The sequence below is a fragment of the Oryzias melastigma genome, linkage group LG6 (genome assembly GCF_002922805.2).
Source record: "Oryzias melastigma strain HK-1 linkage group LG6, ASM292280v2, whole genome shotgun sequence".
In the NCBI taxonomy this organism is placed as follows: Eukaryota; Metazoa; Chordata; class Actinopteri; order Beloniformes; family Adrianichthyidae; genus Oryzias; species Oryzias melastigma.
Genome location: NC_050517.1, coordinates 28,638,958 through 28,662,324, shown reverse-complemented (window position 1 = coordinate 28,662,324; position 23,367 = coordinate 28,638,958). Strand labels below are relative to the sequence as shown.

General features: G+C 39.9%; 2 protein-coding genes and 1 non-coding gene across 7 annotated transcripts in view; all 3 read right to left on the bottom strand.

Annotated features, from left to right (window-relative positions):
• Positions 1-3,319, bottom strand: part of LOC112151910 (CD59 molecule (CD59 blood group)) — a 6,363-nt gene extending 3,044 nt beyond the window's left edge. Inside the window, exon 1 of the mRNA XM_024281039.2 lies at positions 2,786-3,319. Within this exon, the coding sequence (XP_024136807.1) occupies positions 2,786-2,936 (151 nt within the window). The 5' untranslated portion in view covers positions 2,937-3,319. The remainder of the gene's footprint in view (positions 1-2,785) is intronic.
• Positions 3,320-9,228: 5,909 nt separating this feature from the next.
• On the bottom strand, positions 9,229-9,300 carry trnam-cau. Its single transcript has one exon. It is a non-coding gene; the product is annotated as a tRNA-Met (tRNA).
• A 969-nt stretch (positions 9,301-10,269) lies between these two features.
• Positions 10,270-23,367, bottom strand: part of phf21ab (PHD finger protein 21Ab) — a 35,160-nt gene continuing 22,062 nt past the window's right edge. For all 5 annotated transcript variants that reach the window (XM_036212513.1, XM_024280984.2, XM_024280985.2 and 2 more), the window contains 9 exons: positions 22,878-22,982; positions 22,736-22,787; positions 22,565-22,644; positions 21,325-21,385; positions 17,705-17,811; positions 17,182-17,337; positions 16,771-16,846; positions 16,576-16,679; positions 10,270-14,793 (listed from right to left, as the gene is read on the bottom strand). In XM_036212513.1, the coding sequence (XP_036068406.1) occupies positions 14,110-14,793; positions 16,576-16,679; positions 16,771-16,846; positions 17,182-17,337; positions 17,705-17,811; positions 21,325-21,385; positions 22,565-22,644; positions 22,736-22,787; positions 22,878-22,982 (1,425 nt within the window). In that variant the 3' untranslated portion in view covers positions 10,270-14,109. The remainder of the gene's footprint in view (positions 14,794-16,575; positions 16,680-16,770; positions 16,847-17,181; positions 17,338-17,704; positions 17,812-21,324; positions 21,386-22,564; positions 22,645-22,735; positions 22,788-22,877; positions 22,983-23,367) is intronic.

The following is a 23,367-nucleotide window of genomic DNA, read 5'->3' as shown; positions in this document are numbered from 1 at the left end:
AAGTCTATGCTGGAAACTCAATAAAATACATCAGACAAATAGGAAAATTTAAGAGAAAAATAAGCAAAAATCAATGAATCAGCAGCTCTGATGTGGATCTATCTGTCACAAGTGAAGATGATGATGATGGTCAGCTTCATTTCTGCACATTTTACATGTTTTCCTGTCAAATTTGTCTGGCTAATTGAATCGTTCCTTTTGAAATACATGACAAAGAAAATTCAGAAAAAAAACTTTTACGTGGAAGAGGAAGCCTAAATTCTAAGTTAATCGGAACAAAAGCAAAAGTCAAATTTTCCCGAATGCCTCACAGTAAGTGTCACATTTCAGAAAAAACAGATGAGAAGTCAATCAACGTTTGGGCTCTTTTTACTTTTATCAAAACTCAATTTGTAGAGCTTTGAAGAGGGGGTTAAAATGATTAAAGGGGGACACGACCAGGGGTCGTGACACAGCCTGAAGGAGATTTTTGATGCCGAGTAAGAATTTAGACTCTTAGGGAAGAAGGAGGACGTGTGGGATCAAAGAAGCTTGACAGAAAGAAGCAGTCTGTGTAAAGAGAGTTTTGCTTCTAAAGAACTGAAACTGGGCTGTCATAAAACACAGCGATGCAGTTTTGCCTCAGTACAAACTCTGTATTCAAGATTCAACCCTGACATTCTTCTCAGCTGTAAACCTTTTGTGTTTTCTCAAAGTTCTTCTGAAAATCAGTGAGAACTGAATGTTATTCTACAATGTTAAGCAAACTTGGGACTTAAAACTTTTTAACCTATTAAAATTCCACTCTGACCATATATTTTTCTTTAAATTGTTCCAAGTGGTGGTTAAATTACGATTATGGAGTTTTTTTTTTAATCAATAATTAAAAAGAAACATTTACATATTTAAACATATTTGAAAAAAAGGCATATTTACTGCAGCACAGCAGGAGTTCATTATAAATTCAAGACTAAGCCCATGTTAAAATCCCAGCATGCCTTTCTTCACACTCTCTCCCGCCAGTCTAAAGACTAGTGGTGTATATCGTTCACACGTTTCGATACACATCTCAGTACATGGTCCACGAATTGAAACATTACATAAATCAGATAACGTTTTGGCGATACAACACAGTTCAATTTTTTTACCAAAAAAATCAAAAATCTAGATATTTCTTATTCATATGGCATTCAAAGATATAACTAATAATTCATGGTATTTGACAGGAAAAAATAGGTATTTACTATGAAGAAGCAAGCATATGATTGGACATCTTTTTGTTGACATTGAATTAACATAAAAAGACAAAGCTAGCATTAGCCAGATACCAGCTCAGAAGAGGAAAATGAAGAAATTACTGAATCTATTTATCTGCGAGTGGATGCATCAGAGCTGGAGAAGACAGCAGAGTCTTTGGCCCACCCATGGCTGCGTCACATCTTGAACATTTTCAGTTTTCATTCGGTCCGGATCCAACACAACTTTATTAAAAAAATACTCAAAAACAGAGTCTTAAATTATTTTATAAACGCCCTCCATCCTAAGAAAAAATGCTACAATTCCATCTTTATGACCTGACCTCTACATATCTAAAAATGACATTTTGGGTTTTATAATAAGGAGAGAAAATAATCTCAAAACATTTATGTGTGCATTCAAATCAAGTGTTACGCACATACAAAGGTTTGAGACATTTTTTTTTCTCTCCATAATATTACCACACTAGTTAATTTGGCTTAATAGGGACTATGCGACTGCATGTGCAGAAGGTTAGCTCAAATATTAGTGTGGGTCTTAAGAGGTTCACCTGTCTGCCCCATAATCATTAAAAAGACTCATTAAAATCTGGAAAGTTCTTCTGTAGAAGAATGAAAAAATCTGCAATTTAACATAAGGAAGACCTGGATTGGAAAGGTATTACATGTCTAAAAATGTTTTAGTTTAAATCATCAAATGTTGGATAAATAGCAAAGATTTATAATGTATTTTTACTTTAATTGTAATTAATGTTGTTGGCAGGTCTGGAAATGAAATCTAGCTGCTTTATGGTTTCTAGATTTTACTTTGGACCTCTTTAAACATTATTAGCATTAATTTGACAATATTTTTGTAATTTTCTGTTTTAATTTGTCTAAGGAAGTGGCTAAATTTGAGTAGTTTGGGGTCTTTTTAAAAGCTTTTTGCAACTTTATAATTTGCTCCAATAATTTATTTAATTGTTTTGTGACAGTGCTTGACTTCTATTATTTAAGTAAACCCGCGGCTATTTTTTACAGACTTTTTTTTAATCTTACACAACAATTCCAATAAATCTGAAACTGAACGAAGAACTCAATTACAAATTGTAAATGTAGTCAAATTTTACTGCTTTAATTGGAAAAAGTGAGAGCAAACTGTATTTTCATGTTTTATAAGAAAGTGAAATGTAAAAACAAAAAAAAAAATGTATAAATCCAAAAACAAAGTAATGATTAATTCAAAATTAAGTAAAAAATATAAAAAATGTAAAAAAAAAAAAAAAACAGACGAAGCTGCAATAAAGTACTAGTTTTAGGATTTATTCCAAAGAGTATCACATTTATGTGTGATAACTCTTATTATGTTTCTTTTAAATCAAAAATTTCAAAGCTAAAATGATAATTATACTCATGGAGGGGTCACTGATGTGCTGGCCAAACTCACTAGTGATGTCAGAGGGTTAACGCATAAAATGATCTTCACAAAGGTCATACATCTACTGAGAAACGATGATGTTCTCACAGGAAACAGCAGGTATTTTAAAGAGTGTGATGTTTTCTGCTCTCACCCTCATGGAGCATCACGGAGCAGAGCAGCAGGAGCGTTCCCAGGAGGTGCTTCATCCCTGCAGCCGGAGGACAGGAGCAGCTGAGAGGAGCAGGCGGCAGCGCTGGAGCGTCCGACTCGGTGTGTGTCTGTTCCACTGTGACCCGACGCATGAAGCTCAGCTGACAGCAGCTCTTTGTCCACACGGTCCACAAAGAGCCTCTGTCTCTGCAAACCTTCTGTCCAACAATCACTCAGCCTCTGAGTCTCTGAGGCTTTTATTATGTTCTTTATTTACACTGCTGCTTATCTTTCTGCGTTTATTCCTCCGTCATCACTTGGGACTTCATGTTTTTTACATCACGATTTGTTTGCTTTTTCCCTTATTTTTTTAGCCTTTCCATTTTTTCTCTATTTTAGCCCCATTCTTGCTATCCTTTCCCTTCCTTTGTTCTCTGCTTCAGCTGTATATGTAGCATCCTGGCTTCAGCTTGACCCTCATGAATGTCAGAAAAGAAAACGTTGATGAGTTTCTTTGTTCAAGTTTGAACTTTAGGTCCTCTTTTGCCAGAAGATGATGGATTCAAGACCTAACTCCAATGAAAATGGAGGACATATACGACGAAAATGAGCACAAAATGTTGATTTCTGAGTATTTATTTACTCAAATTGTTGTAAATTAGGAGCAGATAAAAAAATGTGGTTGGAAAAAGTTTAAAGGACCCACAACAGCATGCCCTATGTTCTGCTCCATTCTGATCCATCCACTTGCAGACAAATAGATCCATGTACGACTTCATTTTCCTCGTTTGAACTGATGTCTGGCTCTAATCTCTACAGCTGGATAGCTCTGATATTGCAATGGCATTTTTGTTGCGCTGGTAATGTGAGACTGGGGTTGTGAGGGACTGTAAACTAGTGGGAGAGCATGTAAACAGAGGGATGATTGGAAGGAGGGCCGGCTTAATTCACATCAATGGTCCCGCCCACAACTGAGAGGTGAGTTTCTCGTCAACTCCTGCTGCTCTGCAGAAACTATGTCCTAGAAAGTTATTTTTTTTAATTTAGGCTAACTTAATCATAAATACAAGACCACTGGGAACAATTTTATAATAGATTAATTGATGAGAAGGCTCCTCTGACAAAAATGACCGGATTTTAGTGGCGCAGTCATCTTCCTCCCTGTAGATTCAGTTCAAAAATCTTCCTCAATCCCTCCTTTTTTCACACATCGACATGTACCAGCAGAGCCTGAAGCCTCTCTTCATCGCAGAGAGATTTTTCCTCCATGAATTCCTGCAGATAAACAGTTTGGAAGTCCTCTGAAGACAGAGCAGCTCTTTAGCCGTCACCTCTGCAGAGTGGGAGAAGCTGGCAGCGCTCTGGTATGCAAGTAGTTAGAGACGTCGGCATAAACACCAAACCTTAACCTTCCATACGGGCGTGGACTTCATCAACAGGGCAAATTTAGCTTTAAGTGAAAATAACTTGATTATCTACAAGGTGTTAATAAATTATTCATAAGAGAAAAGAGCAAGAGAGATGGAGAGATACATCACTTTGTGCGACAGAAGGGCTTTGTACAGTAAATCACAGTTATGGCCATATTGTTTTTGAAGTTGTAAGTTTTTTGCCTTTGAGGGAAAATTTTACCTTTTAAAATCGTTATGGGATGGCCAATTGTTATAGGATGACTTGGCAGCCATTTTGTGGCAAAGTGTGAGATTTGGCGATTTTTACGTTTTTCCACAATATGGGAAAACAGCACGTCACCTGTTTAAGTTTTAACCACCACAGAAGTTTCATTGACCTTTGACCTTAAAAAGCATCTCTAGCAAAGCTGCAAACGAAAATTATTCCCAGGGATTTTTATCAATCATTTTGTGACTCCCCGAGCATAATTGGGATTTAGAAGTTGTAGCATTTGAACGGAGTGCGTGTGGCGAGTTTGCAACTGTTGTGATCATATTTTTTTATCGGAATGTCATGGATGAGTTTTTTGGCTCAATCTGAACGAAACTATATGACATACAATATGACAATGTTAAAATTATGAGCGTGGTAAACAAAAAAACTGTCACAAAAAAATCTGTTGACTTGGTTAATAAATTAAATTAAATTAGGGAAAAAAATTCTCAAACGAAAAGAAAATACATGTGGATATCAAAAGGAAGTTTTGAAATTACTATGGGACTGCCACGCGACCTACTGCTTGGTGGCCATTTTGTGGCGTTTTCACATTTTTGAAAACAAACCTAGAGAAAACGCTGCCATCTTGTGCTTAAAAAGCACTGTTGGGAACGATCTACAAACGAAAACTCATCCTAGGGATTATTATCAATCGTCTCTTAACTTCTTGGGGATCATTGGGAAGAAATTGTGAAAAAATTGTTACTATTAGAAGTTAAAGGTTTTGAATGGCGCAAAAGTGGCGTTATCCTATTACATGCACTGTTTTCAACAGAATATTGTGAAAATTGAATGTTTATCCCTGACTAGAGCTGAACATGATGCTGTAACACAGGGTATGAACATAGGATTGTGGGTGTGGTTAGCAAATAACCTTTTTTGCTAAGGAATTCTGAAAGTTTTCCTTTGCTGATTCTACTGAAACTCATTTCCATCTGTTCGTTTATCCCCAGGCGACCAAAACATAAAATGGTTCCTATGGAGATAAAACAAACCGAAAAGCCGCCATTTTGAAAATAATGGTTTTTCCATCAATTTGTAACAAACAGCTCAGACCAGCCTCATAGAAAGAGAAGGCGGGGAGTAAGGGGTGCATATTGGCTGCTTAGCAAGTGAGGACGGGTCAAAGAGGTGCGGTGAGGGTGGTGTCAAAGAAGCAAAATCCACAAATAGTTTCCTGGATCGCTTTTGTTAAAGAAATATTCACCATTAAATGTGTATCCACAAACGAACACTTTACTTTTTAATGTGTCAATCAGAATTGAATATTCCCCTTGACCCAAACCTTTATGGGGTCACCTGGATGCTGGAGCCTATCCCAGCGGTTGCAGGGAAACACATACTCACAATTACACATAAGGAGCAATTTAAAATGACCAAAAATTGACTGAAACCTTAAAGCTTCTCTGACATGACTGTAGAGAGGAAGATTCAGGTGCAAACAAAGATTTAACTGCGTGTGAATGCGAAGCAGCTGCTTCTATGCGTCAGTCAGAGTGATGGCTCGTCAGATTCTTTCAGAGAAGTCTCGGTTTGGAAGCCGCTAACTGTGTGACGCAGACTCCAGGTCCAGCTGGTGACAGACAGAACCGTCGTCTGCAGCTCACAGAGCGGCAAGTGTCTGCCAGCAGCTGCTGCCTGAGGCTGCTCACTGTCCGCTGCTCTGTTTATTCACAAGATTTCCCTTCACAGTAACAGAGGAACTGTAATCTGACATCTATTTGGTTTAAATGTAAACCAGCAATGATTAAAAAAACAGATAAGACTCAGTTAAAAATCTGTGTTTAACAAATGCTTTTTTCCAGAGTGTCATTATTCGCAACCGTTTGGAAAACCCCGCTGCTCCACAGTGAGCCCCAGTCATCCCCGCTGTCGACTTTGGATTGTTTGGACCTTCTCCTTTCTCATGGAAAAAGCTTCAGATCCCTTCCTCCACCCACTGCTGGCTGACCCGACCCCTTCACAGCTCCGCTCCTTCCTGTTCTGCTGGAGTCGCAACAGTCTGACAGGCTTCTTTCATTTATGAAAATGGATCTGCTCTCCGTCTCCCGGAGACTAACTTTTGCATCAAATCCTTTTTTAGGCTTTGATGCATACATTCTTTGTAAAGCAGCAATTTGGCTGCAAAGTGTCGGATCAGTCAGGGCCTTTCCACGACGCCCCCTGCAGGAGGGAGAGCATGAATACAGATCTTCGACAAAAGAGCAGCTCCACATCCGACAATTTCACTGCAGACTCAAAGATCTGAGCAGCTGAAGGAAAATATCAACTAAAATTCTGTCAAAAAGAGTCCCTGAGTTTTAATGAAAACTGTGGAGCTCTTCATTTTATATTCAACTTGGGAAAAACGTGGTAAAATTGCATTGCAATAAAATTAATTAAATTAGTCAATTTAAGTAAATAAATACCAGCCAAAGTTTTAACATTTTTTGCTTTCCTTAAAAACTTACATGATACATTACATATTGACTTATGTAAAGAAAATTCAATTTAAAACAGCATTTCTGAGTATTTTTTTTATACAAATCCACTTGTAGACAACTATCCATGAATGTCTTTGTTTTGCTGGTCCGATCTGGGACAAAACTTTACGGCTAGATAGCTCCAGAATTACTTGCCAATTTTATTGCAATGTCTACATTAATTTGGGGTAAGGCTGTAAGATAGAGAGAAAGAGTGTGAACAGAGAGCTCTCAGCAATGGGGAGGGGATGGGAGAAGGGGTTGCTTCATGCCAACAGTCCTGCCCATAACTCAGAATTTCTTATTTAGAAACTATGTCCTAGAAAACGACTCAGGTTTTTTTATTTTTATTTATTTATTTTTTTTGGCAAAAAACTGCAACATAATAATTCAAAGATTACGTGGAATGCTTAAAAAATTCAATAAATCAATCGCCTGAGTGGGTCTCAAAACATATGTTCAGTAAAGTGGTTAAGAGGAAGTACGTCACTTATTTTAAACAATATTCCCTTCATCTCCTTTGTCCTTGCACAGCGATAGATGAAGGAAAAAGTGTACAAGGAAACAACCAAACTTGGAAAATATACCAATTTCTAGGGTAAAAAAAAAAATTAAGTGTAATTTTTAATGATCAGTTGAAAACCAAAGACTGAACCTGGTGAGAGGTTGAAATTGGAAAAAGCCAAAACATTTGCTAGAAAAAAAGAAAAAAATATTTGAAAATGTAATGTAAAAAAATGCAGACGTCACCATGTCAAAAATAGAGTCTGCCCCACCCCTCTGATGGGGATAAAGATTGAACATCAACCTAAAGCTTTAAAAAAAATAAAAAATGAAGGGAACTAATCTATGACAGGTCTTGCTAAATGAAATGAATAAATAAATAATAATGATTAATAATAAAATAATAATAACGAATAAGTGAAATGAAACTAAACCCTATTTATCTCTGACTCACACTGGTTGAAGTTTTGGCTAAAGATGACCTGGATCAACTTTAGGTCATTGAATGAGATTGGGTCATCAGGGACATAATACTACTATGAATCGTATTGATTACCACAAAAAATTAAATTAATCCATTCAGTGGAGCATCAGTTAGAGTACAATGAAATGGAGGCAAACATCATTAAAACAACACTAAAAAAAGTAGACTATACAATCCTTAAAAAATCTACATCTCAAATCGGGTCACCAGAACAAAAGATAACCAGAACTAAAAAATATGGATGCAAAACAAAGATGGATGTGGCATGTTGATACAGAAGCTTTACATTCCCCTTCATGCACGTTAGGAATTGCCTTTAGAGCAAGAAAATTATTCTAGAGTCCAAAATAAGAAGTTCCATGTGTTTTGTCATGGATGTTCATGCTCACGTGTTTGTGCCAGGCTCAGCTCAGCAGCTCGGTGACAGTTGGTCCAACTGTCCATTATTCTGACAACAAGTGCTGCTTTATCAATGACAGCAGCTCCAAGCACAAACAGTGTTCTTTAGTGATGAAGATCAGCGGAAGACACTGGACTGTTCCAAATAAAGCATGCTAAAACACTTCTTTGTTCACTAAAGATGACTATCCATGTCTGAATTATGAATTCATATTTAATAACCATCTAATTCTTGTGTTAGGGTCGGCATTGACCCATTTTAGTTTTTAACTGCATAAAAGAGTCACTTAAAATGTATTTATTCCATCAGAAACCTTGATTTCAACAAAAAAAATGTTTTTTATTCAAAAAATGTTCTGGTTGAAATTATGTCCTTTCTGGTGTTAAGGTCAGGTTTGATCCGGTTATATAAAATAACGTTATAAAGCAATAATTAGAGCCTAAGTTAAAATTATTAAGGCATGTAACACAACAAAGACTTTTCTCTGATTTAGCTTTCTAATGCTTCTGGAAGATATAAGGGATTTATATTGATTTGATTTATTTGTGTTTTTGGTTGTTTGTGTTCCAATGTGTTTATATTAAAGTTATATTACTGACAAAGATGTATTTTAGCATGTTCTTGAAGAAAATGTGTGTCAAAAATGACCGATTAAACGTTACTAGAGTTAATAATTTTGTATTTCTAAAATCCTCATTAAAATTCAAGTAACATAAAACTCTTTGTTTTATTTATATAGTTATCTTAAGTTAATTTCTTTAGTGTTTGTTAAAATTGAGAGGCATACTTATTTTCTTAAAAGCCCAGAGAATCTTAAAATGTATATATACGTATACATACGTTTTGAATATATATATAAGCAAATGTTTTCCAATTAAAAACAAACAAAATTTTCAGTTATGTGTTGGGAAATGAAAAATGTGTCTTAGCAGAGGATGGTTTCGATCCATCGACCTCTGGGTTATGGGCCCAGCACGCTTCCGCTGCGCCACTCTGCTGCCACGCACTACCGGAGCACAGGTTATATGTTTTGTACCTACAAATAGAGGTGTCGCGGTGTCGTTATTTAAGTTGGTTCTATTACAAGTAACCATCTTACAGTGTAGAAAAGATTTTTTTTAAATAGAACTATAGTACATTAGTCGGATTTTGACTTCTTTGAGCGAACTAAAATGAGAAATGTCATAATTGAGAGAGCTGACATCAGTTATTCTTCAAAATAAACAAACATACACACACACAAAACCCTGCGTGTGTGCTTCTCCTAACACGTGAACTTAATCGTAATGCCATTGATTGTAGTAGTTTTATATAGTTAATGCGTATGCCTAAATACTACAACGGCCAAATGCTGAACAGGAGCATTTGCTGCCCTCTAGCGTTTAAGACCAGAAATACAAAAATATAAGAGTAAAGGACAAATATGAATGTCAAGTGACAGACGTTGGACCACTTCAAAGTTGAATGGAACACTATTTTTATTAAGTTTTTTCAGTATTTTTGAATAATAAAAATGCATTAAAGTAAAAACTAATTCAGGAGACATTGTGCTTTTCACAATTTATTAACAAAATGATAAAATAAATAAATACAAATTGATCAAATGCTCCTAATATCAACTCTTCCCCATGATCCCTACAGTATTTCCTAAACACTGCATACAAAGAATTCATCACAGAAGAGGCTCAATACAGAGGTAAGAATCCCACCAGACCAGTCACAATGTCAGGCCAACAGAAGACACATCTGGAACAGAAGTCAAAAAAATAAACACATTCCTTTCCAAAATCATTATGAAAAAATACAAACAATTATACAAATATTCAGATTGTGTACCAATTTACACATTATTCAGCACACCAGGTGAACTTTTTCTTTATTCGTATCGCTACAATGCATCTCACCAAATGGAAGATAAAAAAAGACTTCTTTTCATTTTTTTTAATTAATTCAATTTTTTTAAGTTCTTTTTTTTAATCATTATTGTTGTTTTTTTGTTGTTTTTTTGCACTCAACACACCCCCAATGGAATCAACTGTGGATGAGGTAAGAAGCTGCAGGTGTACCTTTGGGTCAGGACAGGATGGAGGATGGATGGATGGATGACAGAGGGCAGCTGGGTGGGAACAGAATAATGGTGTCATGAATCGACAGAATACTAGAAGGCCACAATCATGACTCGATCTCTGACAAATAGAAGGGTGGAGTTGGAAAAATCAGCCTCACATGGACCCCAGGGTGGCATGGAGCCTTCTGTTTGATGCATGGCAGAGCCCCCAAGGACACAACGCTTTTCAGGTGTGCAACCACACTTTGTGTTTGTTCAAATGATATGCAGTAAAGGCTTTAAAAAAAACAAATCCACATCTCTTTGGATAAATTAAAGATATAAATGAACTTGCATGGCCTCTTCCCGTCCCCAACCCCCCATTTTCATGCATTTCTGCAGGAATTCCAACATACACAGGAGCCAACATTACTTCAAGCATGTAAAGACGAAGCCATCAACCGCCCTGCGCCATGTGGTTCCCATGGTTAACACAGAAACTTCTGCAGGGTCAGATGAGTTTTTAAAACCCAAATAGTTTAAAAGAACATAAAGACATTTCCTCTGGAATGGCTGAACTGCACACATTTAGTATTAGGATGCAGAAATAAAAAAGTAACATAAAAAAACAAGAAAAAAAATGCATATTAAAACAAAACTCATATAAAAACTTGCATAAGAAGGCATGTAAGGCGCCATGCGGAGCCGACAGATGGCGCTAACTCCGTCAAAATTTGTTGATCAGAAACGCACCTCCGGCTCTGGCTCAATGACCCGACTCGGCAAGCTCCGCCTCCTTTGAAGCAGAAGACCCATAGAAGGTGTGTGTGTGTGTGTGTGTAGGGGGGGGATAATGGGTTTTTAAAAATGACTGTGACCACTTAAGGACACCGCTCTCACTCTGACAATAATACTGGTCAAACTAAAAGTGCATCATGAAACAGATCCAAGAGAAGTCGGCGACTTTCCTCCCATAAAGTTTCAGCAGAAAATAAACAGAAAACAAAAACACATTAAGGCAACCTCTAGAATCGACAACGAAACACTATGTGGTCAGTTCGGTATGACATGTCATTTTCAACTTGCATCTACTGTTGGCAGCCTGAAGCGATGTGACCGCGTCTGGAGTCTGGGAGAGAGAAGGGTGGGTGGGGGGAGGGAAATCCAAAGGGTAAGTAAGGTTTTACGAGTCACAGTGCAAGTCAAGAGACAAATATTATCTGCTGTTTGAAGAAAGGCACTCGAGGTACCTACTGTACAGAGGGAGAGTTCCAGTCCGCCTGGAACACGAATGAAAAAGACTGGATGACCGTTCTGAAGGACACACACCCGAGGACAGACACACAACAGGACACAACGGCGGGTAGGCAAACAGAGGTGGGGACACGTTTGGAGTTTCTCCTCTGGCTCGTTGTCTGGGGCTCAAACTATACAGACCACGTTTATCCAAAAAGAAAAGCCACTGCAGCCAAACAGGAGATGCTCTGGGATCTTCTGAAAGAAGGCAGTTTTCACAGCTGTGGTGAGAAACCAGAAGTCAAGACACGAAGGCTTCAGCCTCCATGACACAAACAGCTCTCTGCAGACCACAACATTGTGTTCCCCCTGAACTTCAGAACATCACATCCTCCGTCTCAAAACGCAGCCGGATGGTGACCCCAAAAGACAAGTCAGAAGTCCTCTCCTGAGTCGATCAAAAGCCAGGGTGGGATACAATGCTCAGAAACCAAACTTCAAGCAAAAACGAAAAGAGATTCCAGCACAGCCAGAGGCACCATTGATGAGCAGACCAGAATTTGTTATTGCCTCATACCCAACAAGAAGCCCAAAGTCATGATCAGTTCAACGCACAAAGACACACCCGACTGACCGCCACCACAAATCCCAGCTCTGCCCACATGCAGGGGATAATGCCGAGCAACTCCTCACCAAAAACATCTCCATGATTTGAGCCTTGGTGTCAGACAGAGGTCAGTATTTCCTCCTAGAAAAATATTGGCATGTGGGGATAAGTCACATCACAACAAAGAGATGCATACTCTGTTTAATTCCATGTACAAAAAGCTCTTCAGCACTTCTTTGTAATGCAGCAAGCTTGTGCTTTATTCTCAGGAGTTGTGTTTTCATCCATCCGAAGTTTCACACAACGAGTCGCTCTGCTTCGGGACAGAAACACATCCTGTCGGTTATTGTTTGATAAGTTCTCCTATCTCTACATGGGGACTTCCAATTTTAAAAAGGAGGCATCTTCATATAAAAATGCCAGCGGTTTGTTCTTTCAAGACAGTAAGTAGACTTGTCCCTGCTGAATTTGGATGCAACATCATTTTGGCAGTTCAGGATTTGAGAGAAACGCACAAAATGCAAAGATCCCCACTTCTTTGTGTTGATGATGCCAGTCCAGCAGGTTCAGGAACAGAAAGCACTTATTCTGAAGACGAGGAAGACCTGAATATCTTTTCCTATAAAAAGAAACACAGCCCAGATATAGTTTGTGTGTGTGTGTTGACGTTGCAATATTGCAGTTTCACATTTAGTGCTCACAGTTGACACACTTGACTCACGAATGAAAACTCAATCACTACACTTGACCGACACCACTGAGAACATCTGTAGGCTACTGCGCCTGTTTGGCCTCGTGCCTGCTGAGAGCAGCCTTTGAGGTCCTGACGGCCTGAGCTCGGGGAATGTTTGTGGGACTCGGAAGTTCTGAAAGGTGTCAGTATGCTTCAAGTGAGCTTCACGAGTCTACAGTCTCCTGCCTTTGTCCAGAAGTGGTGGGGTTAGGCTCCGGCAGCCCGGAAAAGACAGAGCGGTTTAGAAAATGGATTGATGGAGTCTCATGAAAAGACTTCTGCAATACTTTAGCTCACCCTTGAAGCAGAAGTGATGGTTGATGGGAATGTTGTACCATTTCCTCTGACATACTAGTATCATCCTTTTGAAGGACTTTCTACACACAGGGACTTTTTAAACTTTGGATTACAACTGGTCAATAAATTCACAGTTCAGCTGGGGTCATAAAGATAGATGGAATGAGGTGATTGTTTAATAATAAATTGCCACCCATACCGAATCAAAGAAAACTAGACTGAACTACTAAACTCTATAGAAAGCTTGACTAAAGCTTCGACCATACGCCGATGACACCTTCCTAAAGGTTTGAAGCACACTGAACCTTTTGTACCATAAAATATTTAGTTTGGTTAAAACCACGATGCCGAAACATCAGTTAAGGTAGAGCCGAGGCCGCAGGACTGCAGAGGATGATCCAGATCAGGTCGAACGCAACGAGAGAACAAACAGGTCGACGTTTCAGAACACAAACTATCACAACACTGCTTCTTGGACCAGTTACCCCTGACAGATGTTTGGTTCCATGTTCTTGCTCATCTTCGCACCCATGGGAACGACTCCCCACCCCACAAGAGAACACAGGGGCCACTGTAACAGGCACACACCGGTGTGATGATGGATTGAAACTCCCTTTGAGTATTCCCACCATGATTTCTATCACTAATTGGCATGATGACACTGGTGCGCACGGCTTCCTGGAGCCCGTCTCCGCGGGTGGGTTGGCCGGCGTCTTTCCAGAGTCACGTGACTCCGGCTGTATATCTACCATTGACACAGTCTGACAATACAATGCAAACAAACAACATTTATACAGATTGGCAACTTCAGGGCACCGTGAGGTGCAAGCAAAAGTCTTTTTTTTTTATATATATATGCTTGAATTCCTGCGACCGAAGACGCAGCATTACTTTTTATTGTCCAAACTGCTGACGAGAGCTGGCAAAGGATGCTGGGAGGGTTCTGAGGTTTTGCTGTTGTTGGTGCCGCTACCGTCGCTGGTGGCGACCTCTTCCTGTTTCTTCTCCACCGTCTCTACGGGGTTCATGGTAACTATCTTGTTCTCAGAGTTGGTGGCGGCGTTGGCGGTGCAGACTCCAGTGGGGCTGTGGTCGGGGCAGCTGGGCTCCGCCAAACCGTTGGTGGTGGCAACTGTTGCAGTGACGTCACCCACCGGAGCAGCATCAGTCTCTGGGCTGGGCCCAGCCTCCGTGTGACCCCGGACTCCTGACCCACTCCCGAGCTTCCCCACTGCTCCCGCACTGGGACAGTTCTCTGCTGTTGGGATCGAGCTGTCCGGCTGTCTGTCTGCACTCCCTGGACCTCCTGCTGTCTGCTGCTTCTCCTGTGTGCTGCTGAAGGAGTGCCCCCCTGCCTTCTCCACAGAGTTGGCTTCGGGTGCGACGGGTTCAGAAGGGACCACAGCTGTTGGAGTCACCTCCTGGACTCTGGTCTCCTTCCCGTCTGTCTCTGCCAGAGTCTGATTAAAATTGAAGGCTTGAATGAGGCGAATCAGGTGCTTCACTTTGTCGAGGGAGAGCTGCATTTCCTTCTGACGGGCCAGGATGGTGTTTTTTGTCTCCATGCATTTCTAATCAAAAACAAAAACAATATTAGAAGCCAAACAAGGTATCAGACCTGAAACAACGACCTTCGTACACTTCTAATTTAAACAGAAGGTCTCTTCAAACAGATCACTTCTGACTTTAATACATCGGGTTTTCTATCAACTTTATGCTAATTCTGAGATTAAAAAGCTGACCTGACCGTTATAATATATTTTTTATGATTTGTCTTCAGTTTTTTGTGAGGCCTAAAATCTCCTAAAATAAGTTAGATACAATACATGTTGAATATCATAGAATATTGCATTTAATTAATATTTTTTATCATACAAATGGTTTTGAAAAAACATTTACAATATCAACAACTTTTAAGTAAATTTACAAACAAGTTTCACACTTGTGAAGTTACAAATTGCTTTCTTTGAAAAAAATCCTGTAATTTTGCTTTTAATTTTCACAGTTCAGAAATCCCCAAATCTAGCTGGATATAAACTCCACTCTAAAAAAAGTTTCCTTTTATTCTTTGCCAATGACACAAATTTTGATGTAAACAAATAAAAAAGCTGCAAACAAACAGAATTCCAGGACACATTTTCAAATGGACAGCAAAGCACCCAGAAGAATTTTTTTAGATAAAAAAAAAAAAACTAAACTTTATTGGGGACAATACTTGAATTAGAGCACAATCTGTGGTTAGTTTTTATTGGTAAAATGTAGGGTATGACTTAAGTTTTCCTTTTTTTTTTTTTTTTTTTTACACATTCCCTCATTTCCTTTTCTGTTTTTTTTTTGGTTTCTGTAATTATTGGTAGGTTTAAGTTTGTTTTTTTACACTCAAGTGTCATCGCAATATCAGTCTGTGGTATACACATATCGCAAAAGATGACGTAAATTGCGTTAAATGGTTACCTTAACTGTTTACACATCCGCTAAAAAAATCCTATGGAAGCTCGAAGTATTTAACAAATAAATTTAACCCTTTATATTTTTACCCAAGCGGATGGAGCCCTTTTATGTTGGATACCTACGTAGATGTGGGTCATTTAGAGTAGAATTTAAAGACCAAATTCAATGGAAATCAACTTTTTTGTGTTTTTAACATAGCATTTTCTCATAGTAGAAGACCTATATAAAACAATTTAAGATAAAAAATGAGTTTGTGAGTATTTTTTAATTCAAATTGTGGTAGATCAGGAGCAGATGAAAACTGGATGCTTTAGAATGCTCGGACTAATGACCTAGCTCAAGCTTAGGTGTGCGAGACATAAGGAGCGTTCAACACTCGTGCTGAAGCGAATTGGGATTCTGGCTCAAAACTGTACGACTGAATTGATCCAATATTGCTTGAGGCATTAAACTCGCACATAAGTGCGTAAACAGAGTTCTCAGCGACGGGGAGAGGGGCGGGTTGCTCTGTGTCAACCCAGAATCGTATTTCTAATGAGTTACTGCCACTGTGCATAAAATGTCTTAAAAAATGACAACAGCTTTTATATTTTGGCTAAAAACTGCATAATTAAAACTAAGAGATCACTGGGAACATTTTTACGATAGAAAAAAAATATGGTTGGAGCGGAAATTTAAGTTATGTTGACTTTTATTTAAATATAACTGCTGCATTTAAATAAAAAATAAGTATTAGTTGTATTTAGTTTTGCTATATGGTCATATATCACAAGTGTATGGCCATATCAAAATTGTTCATTAGTTTTTTCCTCATATTGTGCAGCCCTACTCAAGTGCTTTTATTTTATTTTTTTTTGTGATTTTTCTGTTAACTCGATTTTCCGACTGACTGCTTCTCTCACCGTTATGGAGTTGCTGAGCTGCTTCACTCTCTGTTCCAAATGTTCTCGCTCAAGCTTCAGCTCTGAACTCCACCTCATCAGCTTCTGTTTCTCCTCTTCTTTAGCTAAAAGTCAAAATAGAAATACTGTCAGCATGTCCTGCTTTGTCTCTGGAGATGCTTGGCAGAAAAAAAAACACGAATCTTCAGAGGGCACCTTCTTTGTAAGCGATGTAGGAATGGACAATAGCCAGGGTGCCGGGCCAGGGAATGGCTTCTTCTTTCTTCAGGATCTGCAGACAGAGGCTCTGAGATGTCACACAGGCTGAGGCACAGAAAAGACTTGAAAGAACAGTTTTTAGTGTTGGGGCTGACAGGGGACAGGCAATGGAGTGGAAGGATGTGAGATGCCAATCTTAACTGACACAATGAATGAGACATAGGCACAAAAGAAACATAGGGTTTCATGTCTTTGCTTACAAAGCACTGAACAGTCCTAAAGCTGAGGACAGTGTTGCAGAAGCATCTCTGTACATTCATACACAGCTACAGGCCCACACAGGCCCTCCCCTGGACTGCGGTACCCCACTCCCCCTGACTCTGGATCAGTCTCGGCTGCTGCGATTACCTGATCTTGACATTTTGGACAGATCCACATGCCTTTAGGAATGGTTTTCAGGGGTGGATCCAGGCAGTCCAGGTGATAAACACGAGAACACGTGTCGCACATGAGCAACTGGCCACTGCGTCTGCACACAGTGCAGAAATCCTCATGGATGTCTCCCTGTGAGGAAGAATTGGACCAGTCAGTTTCCCTGCCCAACTTGGCCCGGCCCACCGCGAGTGGGGAGGTGAGGCGGGGCAGGGGGGGCACCGTGATCTGGTTTAGTTTACTGGCCTTGTTAACAGCTCAGATGGATGTGTGTGGGGTTACTTTACAGTTAGTGTGTGAGTTTGTTCTGCAGGAGGCTGTTCACTTTGTAAGGCTGAGTCAAAGTAAAACCAGGTGATGGCGATGGTCTTGACATGGAGACAACAAACTCATGGAGATGTGTGTGCTGCGTGGAGGTCTCGGGGTGTGAACGACTGACAGCTACCGGGCCAAAAGGACTGTGTGCGACAGGGTGTCCGTCTCCCCCGTCTTTACTTACATCCCCAGAGCTGGGGCTGGGCAGGGGGAGGGGACGGACGGGGCTGGAGGGGGAGGTCGGGGTGAGGCTGCCCAGCTCCGGGACGCTGCTGTATTTGGGTGGGCGACCTGGGTGAAATGAGACAGACGACAAAGACGGAACAAACAAAAAAGAAAAAAAAAAAAAGATGGAGAGGGGGGAGAAAACAAAAACAGACCGTCTGTATGACATACCTTGGAAAGGGAGTCTTCGTTGGCTAGCATGAGTCAGGGAAGCGGTGAGGGAGGAAGAGGAGGGAGAGGAGGAGTCAGAAGCCAGACAGCAGTGTTAGTGCAGGAGAGCGGCTCTGAAAGGTGAGCCTGAATCACACCTGCTGGATGGACTGGCGTCAGAAGTTAGCACGCCTCGCACTTTCACCTGCATCACCAGGCAACCTCTCGCCCTTTGAATTTCCAGCCTGCAGAGCTGTGATCTGCTGCTTCGCATCAAGAACTGAGGAGCGGCAAAGCTTCAGGCAGGTGGAAAGAAGGAAATGCTTTCAGGTCCATCCGACTAAGTTTAGTCTTCCCACACGAAAGATCTGACCTTTCAACGCGAACAGAAACTGACCCTAGAAATTATGATGTGCAAGAAGAAGGATGAGCTGCTGAAGACCAGAACTTATCAGTCGTTAAGTCAAACATCTGTCTGCTGGAGATCAGCTCAATGGAGGAAGTGTGAGACATAAAGGAAGAAACTTCGCCAGAATTCGGCCCAATAGGGAAGCATCTGACTGGGCATCGAGCCAACACCTCCAGGATGTTTGGGTTCCTTCAACTGTTTGCTTGTGGACCCATAAGGACGTTTTACACTCAAAAGAAAGCATTTGGAATTCTATCCTCTGCTTTTTCTATCTACAGGTATATTTGTGATGGACACCAGTATTATAAATGAAAACACTCTCTTCTTTACACCTGCCACAGAACTGTGAGAAGTTGTAGGACTTCAAGGATGAAGGATCTTCTGAAGGTTCATTGCTTTCTGGTTAAACATCTACACTCTTAAGCTCCGCCTTCTGGAACATTTATGTGTGAAGATTCTGTTGTGTTCCACACGCCGACGTAAAGGTTAGCAGAGGACATTGTTACAGCGCCCTCTCCTCTCCGTCCTGTCATGGTCTTCTCTGCTCAGAAATATCCAGTCCAACTGTTTGTGATGATCCAAAGCAGCAGAATCAAAGCAGAACTTTAGCAGGCGTGATAAAATCTGACGCCTATAGTTACAATGGCAACAACAGTCAGCTTCTGGTTAGAAGAGATGTTCCTCTGAACTGCGGGCCTCAGGTCCGGTTCTGTGAACGGTGTCGACCACTTCTTGTTAGTCGTGTTACTGTTTGTGCTCATGCGTGTGATTCTGACAGGATACTGAACCTGAGCAGAAACCTTTGGACTCTTGTCCTTCCTACAGTTCCCAGGATGCATTTCCCCCCAGAAAAGACAGGTTTGGATGAAGGCTGAAGTCGATTTATGGCTGTTTATCACAGAGCTCTGCAGCTTCTCTTTCCCATGTAGGAAAATCGGACCATCTCGGTCCAGAAACAGCATATGAAAATTCTGAAGGTTCAAAAGTTCATGTTTCTTTCCAGTCAACTAACGCCAGTTTCTGTCATGATGGTGGTGAGGTATTTAAGGGAGACTAACTTTTCTAGCTGAAAACCTTCTTTCATCTTATATCTTGTCTTGTTAGAGCAGTTTATTGATTATAAGTAATGGAGCAGAAACAAAGTCGCCTAAGGAAACACTTCCGAACCACTACTGTGGTTGATTATCAGCTGCTATGAACACAGATAAATGTCAAACACAAATGTTGCCGTTTCACTTCGGCTGAACCACATCAATGTCCTCATCTCATGAGAATCTAAAGCAATGATCCCCAACCTGTTTTAGGCCTCTGACCAGTTCAATGTCAATACTCTCACTGACTGGTCTGTGCGAGGCCAAAATTGATATTTAAATTTTTATTTTAAGATGCTGGTTTCCGAATAATCTATATTTCAAATTAAAATGCTTCTATTTAAAAAAAAGTTGGAGGATGTCTATCGATATTTTAGAGGATAAACATAAAAAAATGAAGTTGAAGGTTTGTTTCTAATTTGTAAAAACTCTATAAAGGAAATGCTACAAGGTCTTTGTCATAAAAGGGCATTTAAACAGTGATAACTCAATCCAATCTATTTTGTTTTGACTCATTGAATATTTATCTTTAACACAGAGGAAAAGTAAGAAGCTACTTAAAAGTAGGATGTAGGAAAATCCTTAAATGTTCTCTCAACAAATTCCCAATATTCAGCAACTTTATGTTCATCATCCACAAAATGTTTTCATGTGGTTTAAACTTTTTTGTACTCCATGTTTTGCATAGGACCCATTAAAATGTGATGTAGATTTTCACTCATCTCGCAAAGTAGAAGCTACAAACCGGTCACCAACTCCGACTTTTAAGGTGTGACGACTAAAGACAACAAATTAAAATGACACAATTGTCATAAAAATTGTATTTTTATGTGCATCCAATTGTACACCCAAGCTTTAAATCCTATATTGTACATTTTTCAATTTCACAGCTTATTTTATTTATTTTTTTGCTTATGCTGTAACTTAATTTTGGAACGTGTGCTGCTGACCACTTGGCCAGGTCACCCTTGTAAGAGATCTTGATCTCAACGGGTTTTCCATCTGGCTAAATAAAGGTAAAGAAAATGTGTACATATAATAATGATGATAACAATAAATGTAAATCCACCTTGAGTGCAACTTTAATAGCACTGTATTTGCTACATTAGAGAGTTAGTCACTGCCTTTAGGCTGAATGGCTGAATGTGTGGGTTTCAACAAATCCATATTTAAAGTTAGATTCAATCATCTTTGGTTTCCTCTCTGGCTCTTTTCTCCCCCCAAAAAACCTTTTTAAAGAAATGTATTTTTTATTAACTTTGTTATCTTTGGATTTAGCGGTTGGAGCAGCCTCTTTTATGAAAGTAGCAGAAGTATTTAAGACCTATGACCAAGACAAACAACCTGACATGCGTCATGATGTGGAGGAGGGAATGTGGTAGCTTTTTAAAATAAAACTTTCTTCAGAATCTGATATAAACAAAACAGATATAACGTAAGTTTCCGAATAAATTTTTTAAAATGTCTACGACCTTATATTTTGTGACCCGGTACCGGTCTGCAGCCCGGGGGGTTGGGGACCATTGATTTAAAATACAGCCACTTCCTTCCTTTCTACTTTTGTCACTGACTCTCAAAGCAGAATCACAGTGGTTAATTAAATGTTCATCTTGAGCAGCTACCAGTCATATCAGTTCTGTTTCCTGTGCTGGGTGATGCTAACATGAAACCCTTTAACCCTTTAGAGCTCCAGAAGCGCTCTGACAAACAAGCATAAATCCAGCTTCATCTGTGAAACTCAACGGAAGCGACAGGAAGCAGAAGGCAGGAGAGGGAAGCAGGAAGACATTTACAGCATCGTATCACAGCACAGCGACAAATCGTCTCTACTCTATATTTACTCTGTGTCTCTACTGCACTCTAATGTCCGCTGACTTCTGTGAGCTCATTCTTTTCGAAGAGACCTGCAGGTTCAAGTTACATACGGACCTCTCTTCCTGGTCCCCTGGTGCAGAGGGCTGTTCAGGTAACTCACTGCGCTCTTTTTCCTCTGGAAGAGAGAGACAGAAAGCAGCTTCATCAGAGCACAATCATCAGGAAGCTTTGAAGAAGTAAACCTTTTCCCAAAGCTTCAGTTTAATCAGAGGTGAGTTTTGATCAATCTCAGGTCCAACAGTGAGAGCTTGCACGAGGAGGAGAGCCCACTGCCGACCTTCATCATGTGCATCAATGAACTTCTCTTCTAATGTAACCAGTTCAACTACACTAGACTAGACTAGACTAGACTAGACAAGAAAATGATTGAATAGAATAGAATAGAATAGAATAGAATAAATAGAATAGAATAGAATATAAGCTTTATTAATCCAGAAATTTAAATGTGGCCAGCTACTTGCTTTCACATTCTCGAAAAAAAAAACCCAATAAAATATAAAATAGAAGAATAAAACTATAAAAAACATTTTCACATATTTTTTCGCAAAATAATTTTTCCAACTTGGTCTATTTTAAACCTCAATCAGATAAAGCATACAGGCAATCTCATGCTATGTTTCAATGAAAGTTGATGGTACAGACATCAGTCTCAGTTTTTTGGTTCTGCTGTCCTCAGTTTTATTTTACGTTAACACAAACCAGATCTTTGTGATGAAGTTTGCATCTTAACATTCAGCAGACCTTTGTGTGCACGTGCCTGTGGCCGCCACACATGCGGAGCATTGTAATGCTACGTTCACCCTGGACTCAGAAATGCACATTCAAGCGTCCACTTCCAATGAAAAGTCTATGTAAACATGGATATATGCTTGTTTGTGATTCCACATTCAAAACTCTCATGTTCAATTATCACTACACAGGTTTTAGGTTAGTTTTTGGCCTCTATGTCTAAAATGTGGGGCCATTGAATGTGAGTGGAACAAGTGGAACTTTGACCAATCCGATACTCAGATTTGGTACTGATGTATGGATGGAGTCCTTTTTAATTCTTGGATGTGTCAACCGTTTAAAAATGAATCCTGGAGGAGAATTTAATAATTGCAGTTTTTAACTGGCTGGAGTTACACAACACCAAGTCTCTCATATATTTAAATAGATCTGTGAAAGACAATATAGCAACAATCCAGTGTGAACACTGCGTGCTAAAAGCACCTTCAAGAACCCATGTTCTGCGTGTTCTTGATGGTGCATCACATGCCCAGTGTGTTCATGGTGTGTTTGTGTGGCTGTGTACCTCAGGTTCAAACACAGCTCCGCTGTATACCGGGTTGGCTGTCGTTCTCCTCTTCCTCTCCTGCCGTTTGCTCTGGATCTCTGCGGGTTTGAAACCACGGCCGTGTGAGAGCAGACATGACTCTGTCGCAGCCGCAGCTGCACATCTGCTGTCGCAAAAAGTATTGCTTACCTTCCAAGTGGTCGTGTGTGACGAGGCCCAAGGATACCATGAAGGCGAGTTTCTGCAGGAGACATGTGATCATCAGAGGCTGTCACAGCAGCAGCAGCTCAGCAGGACGCTCTTTAATGTGGTCGTACGCTGTAGCTCTTACCTCTGGCTTCTCCTCTTTCTTGGGTTTGGGAGGAGACAGCGGAGGGGTGGAGGAGGAGGGGAGGCTGACCACCACCTTTTGCTCAGCTCCTCCTGATTTAACAGTCTGCAAAGAAGAAGGAGGATGAGGGTCCAAAAGCTGCTGTCCTCCAACCTGAAGACTTACTAAAAAGTTCTGCTTTGTCGGCAGCTTTTCATGAAGATCATTGTGATTTATGTGAAGCAGCAGCTCAATAATCATCCTTTGTGCGATTTGTTTAGATATAGTTCTATGACATCACAGATTCGGGTCAATGCAGATTTATTCACCTGCTGAATGGGCTATATGGCTGCTCAATCATTTAGATTTGGGGCAGAGAATCGTTGTTTTAAATAGTGGAGTTTACAGGATATCTTTTGGAGCTACCAAGAGTCACTGTAAATGATGTTAGGCGCATTGCTTGTCTTTCTAGCAAAATACTCCAAAATAAAATGCAAAAAGGGTTTAAAAT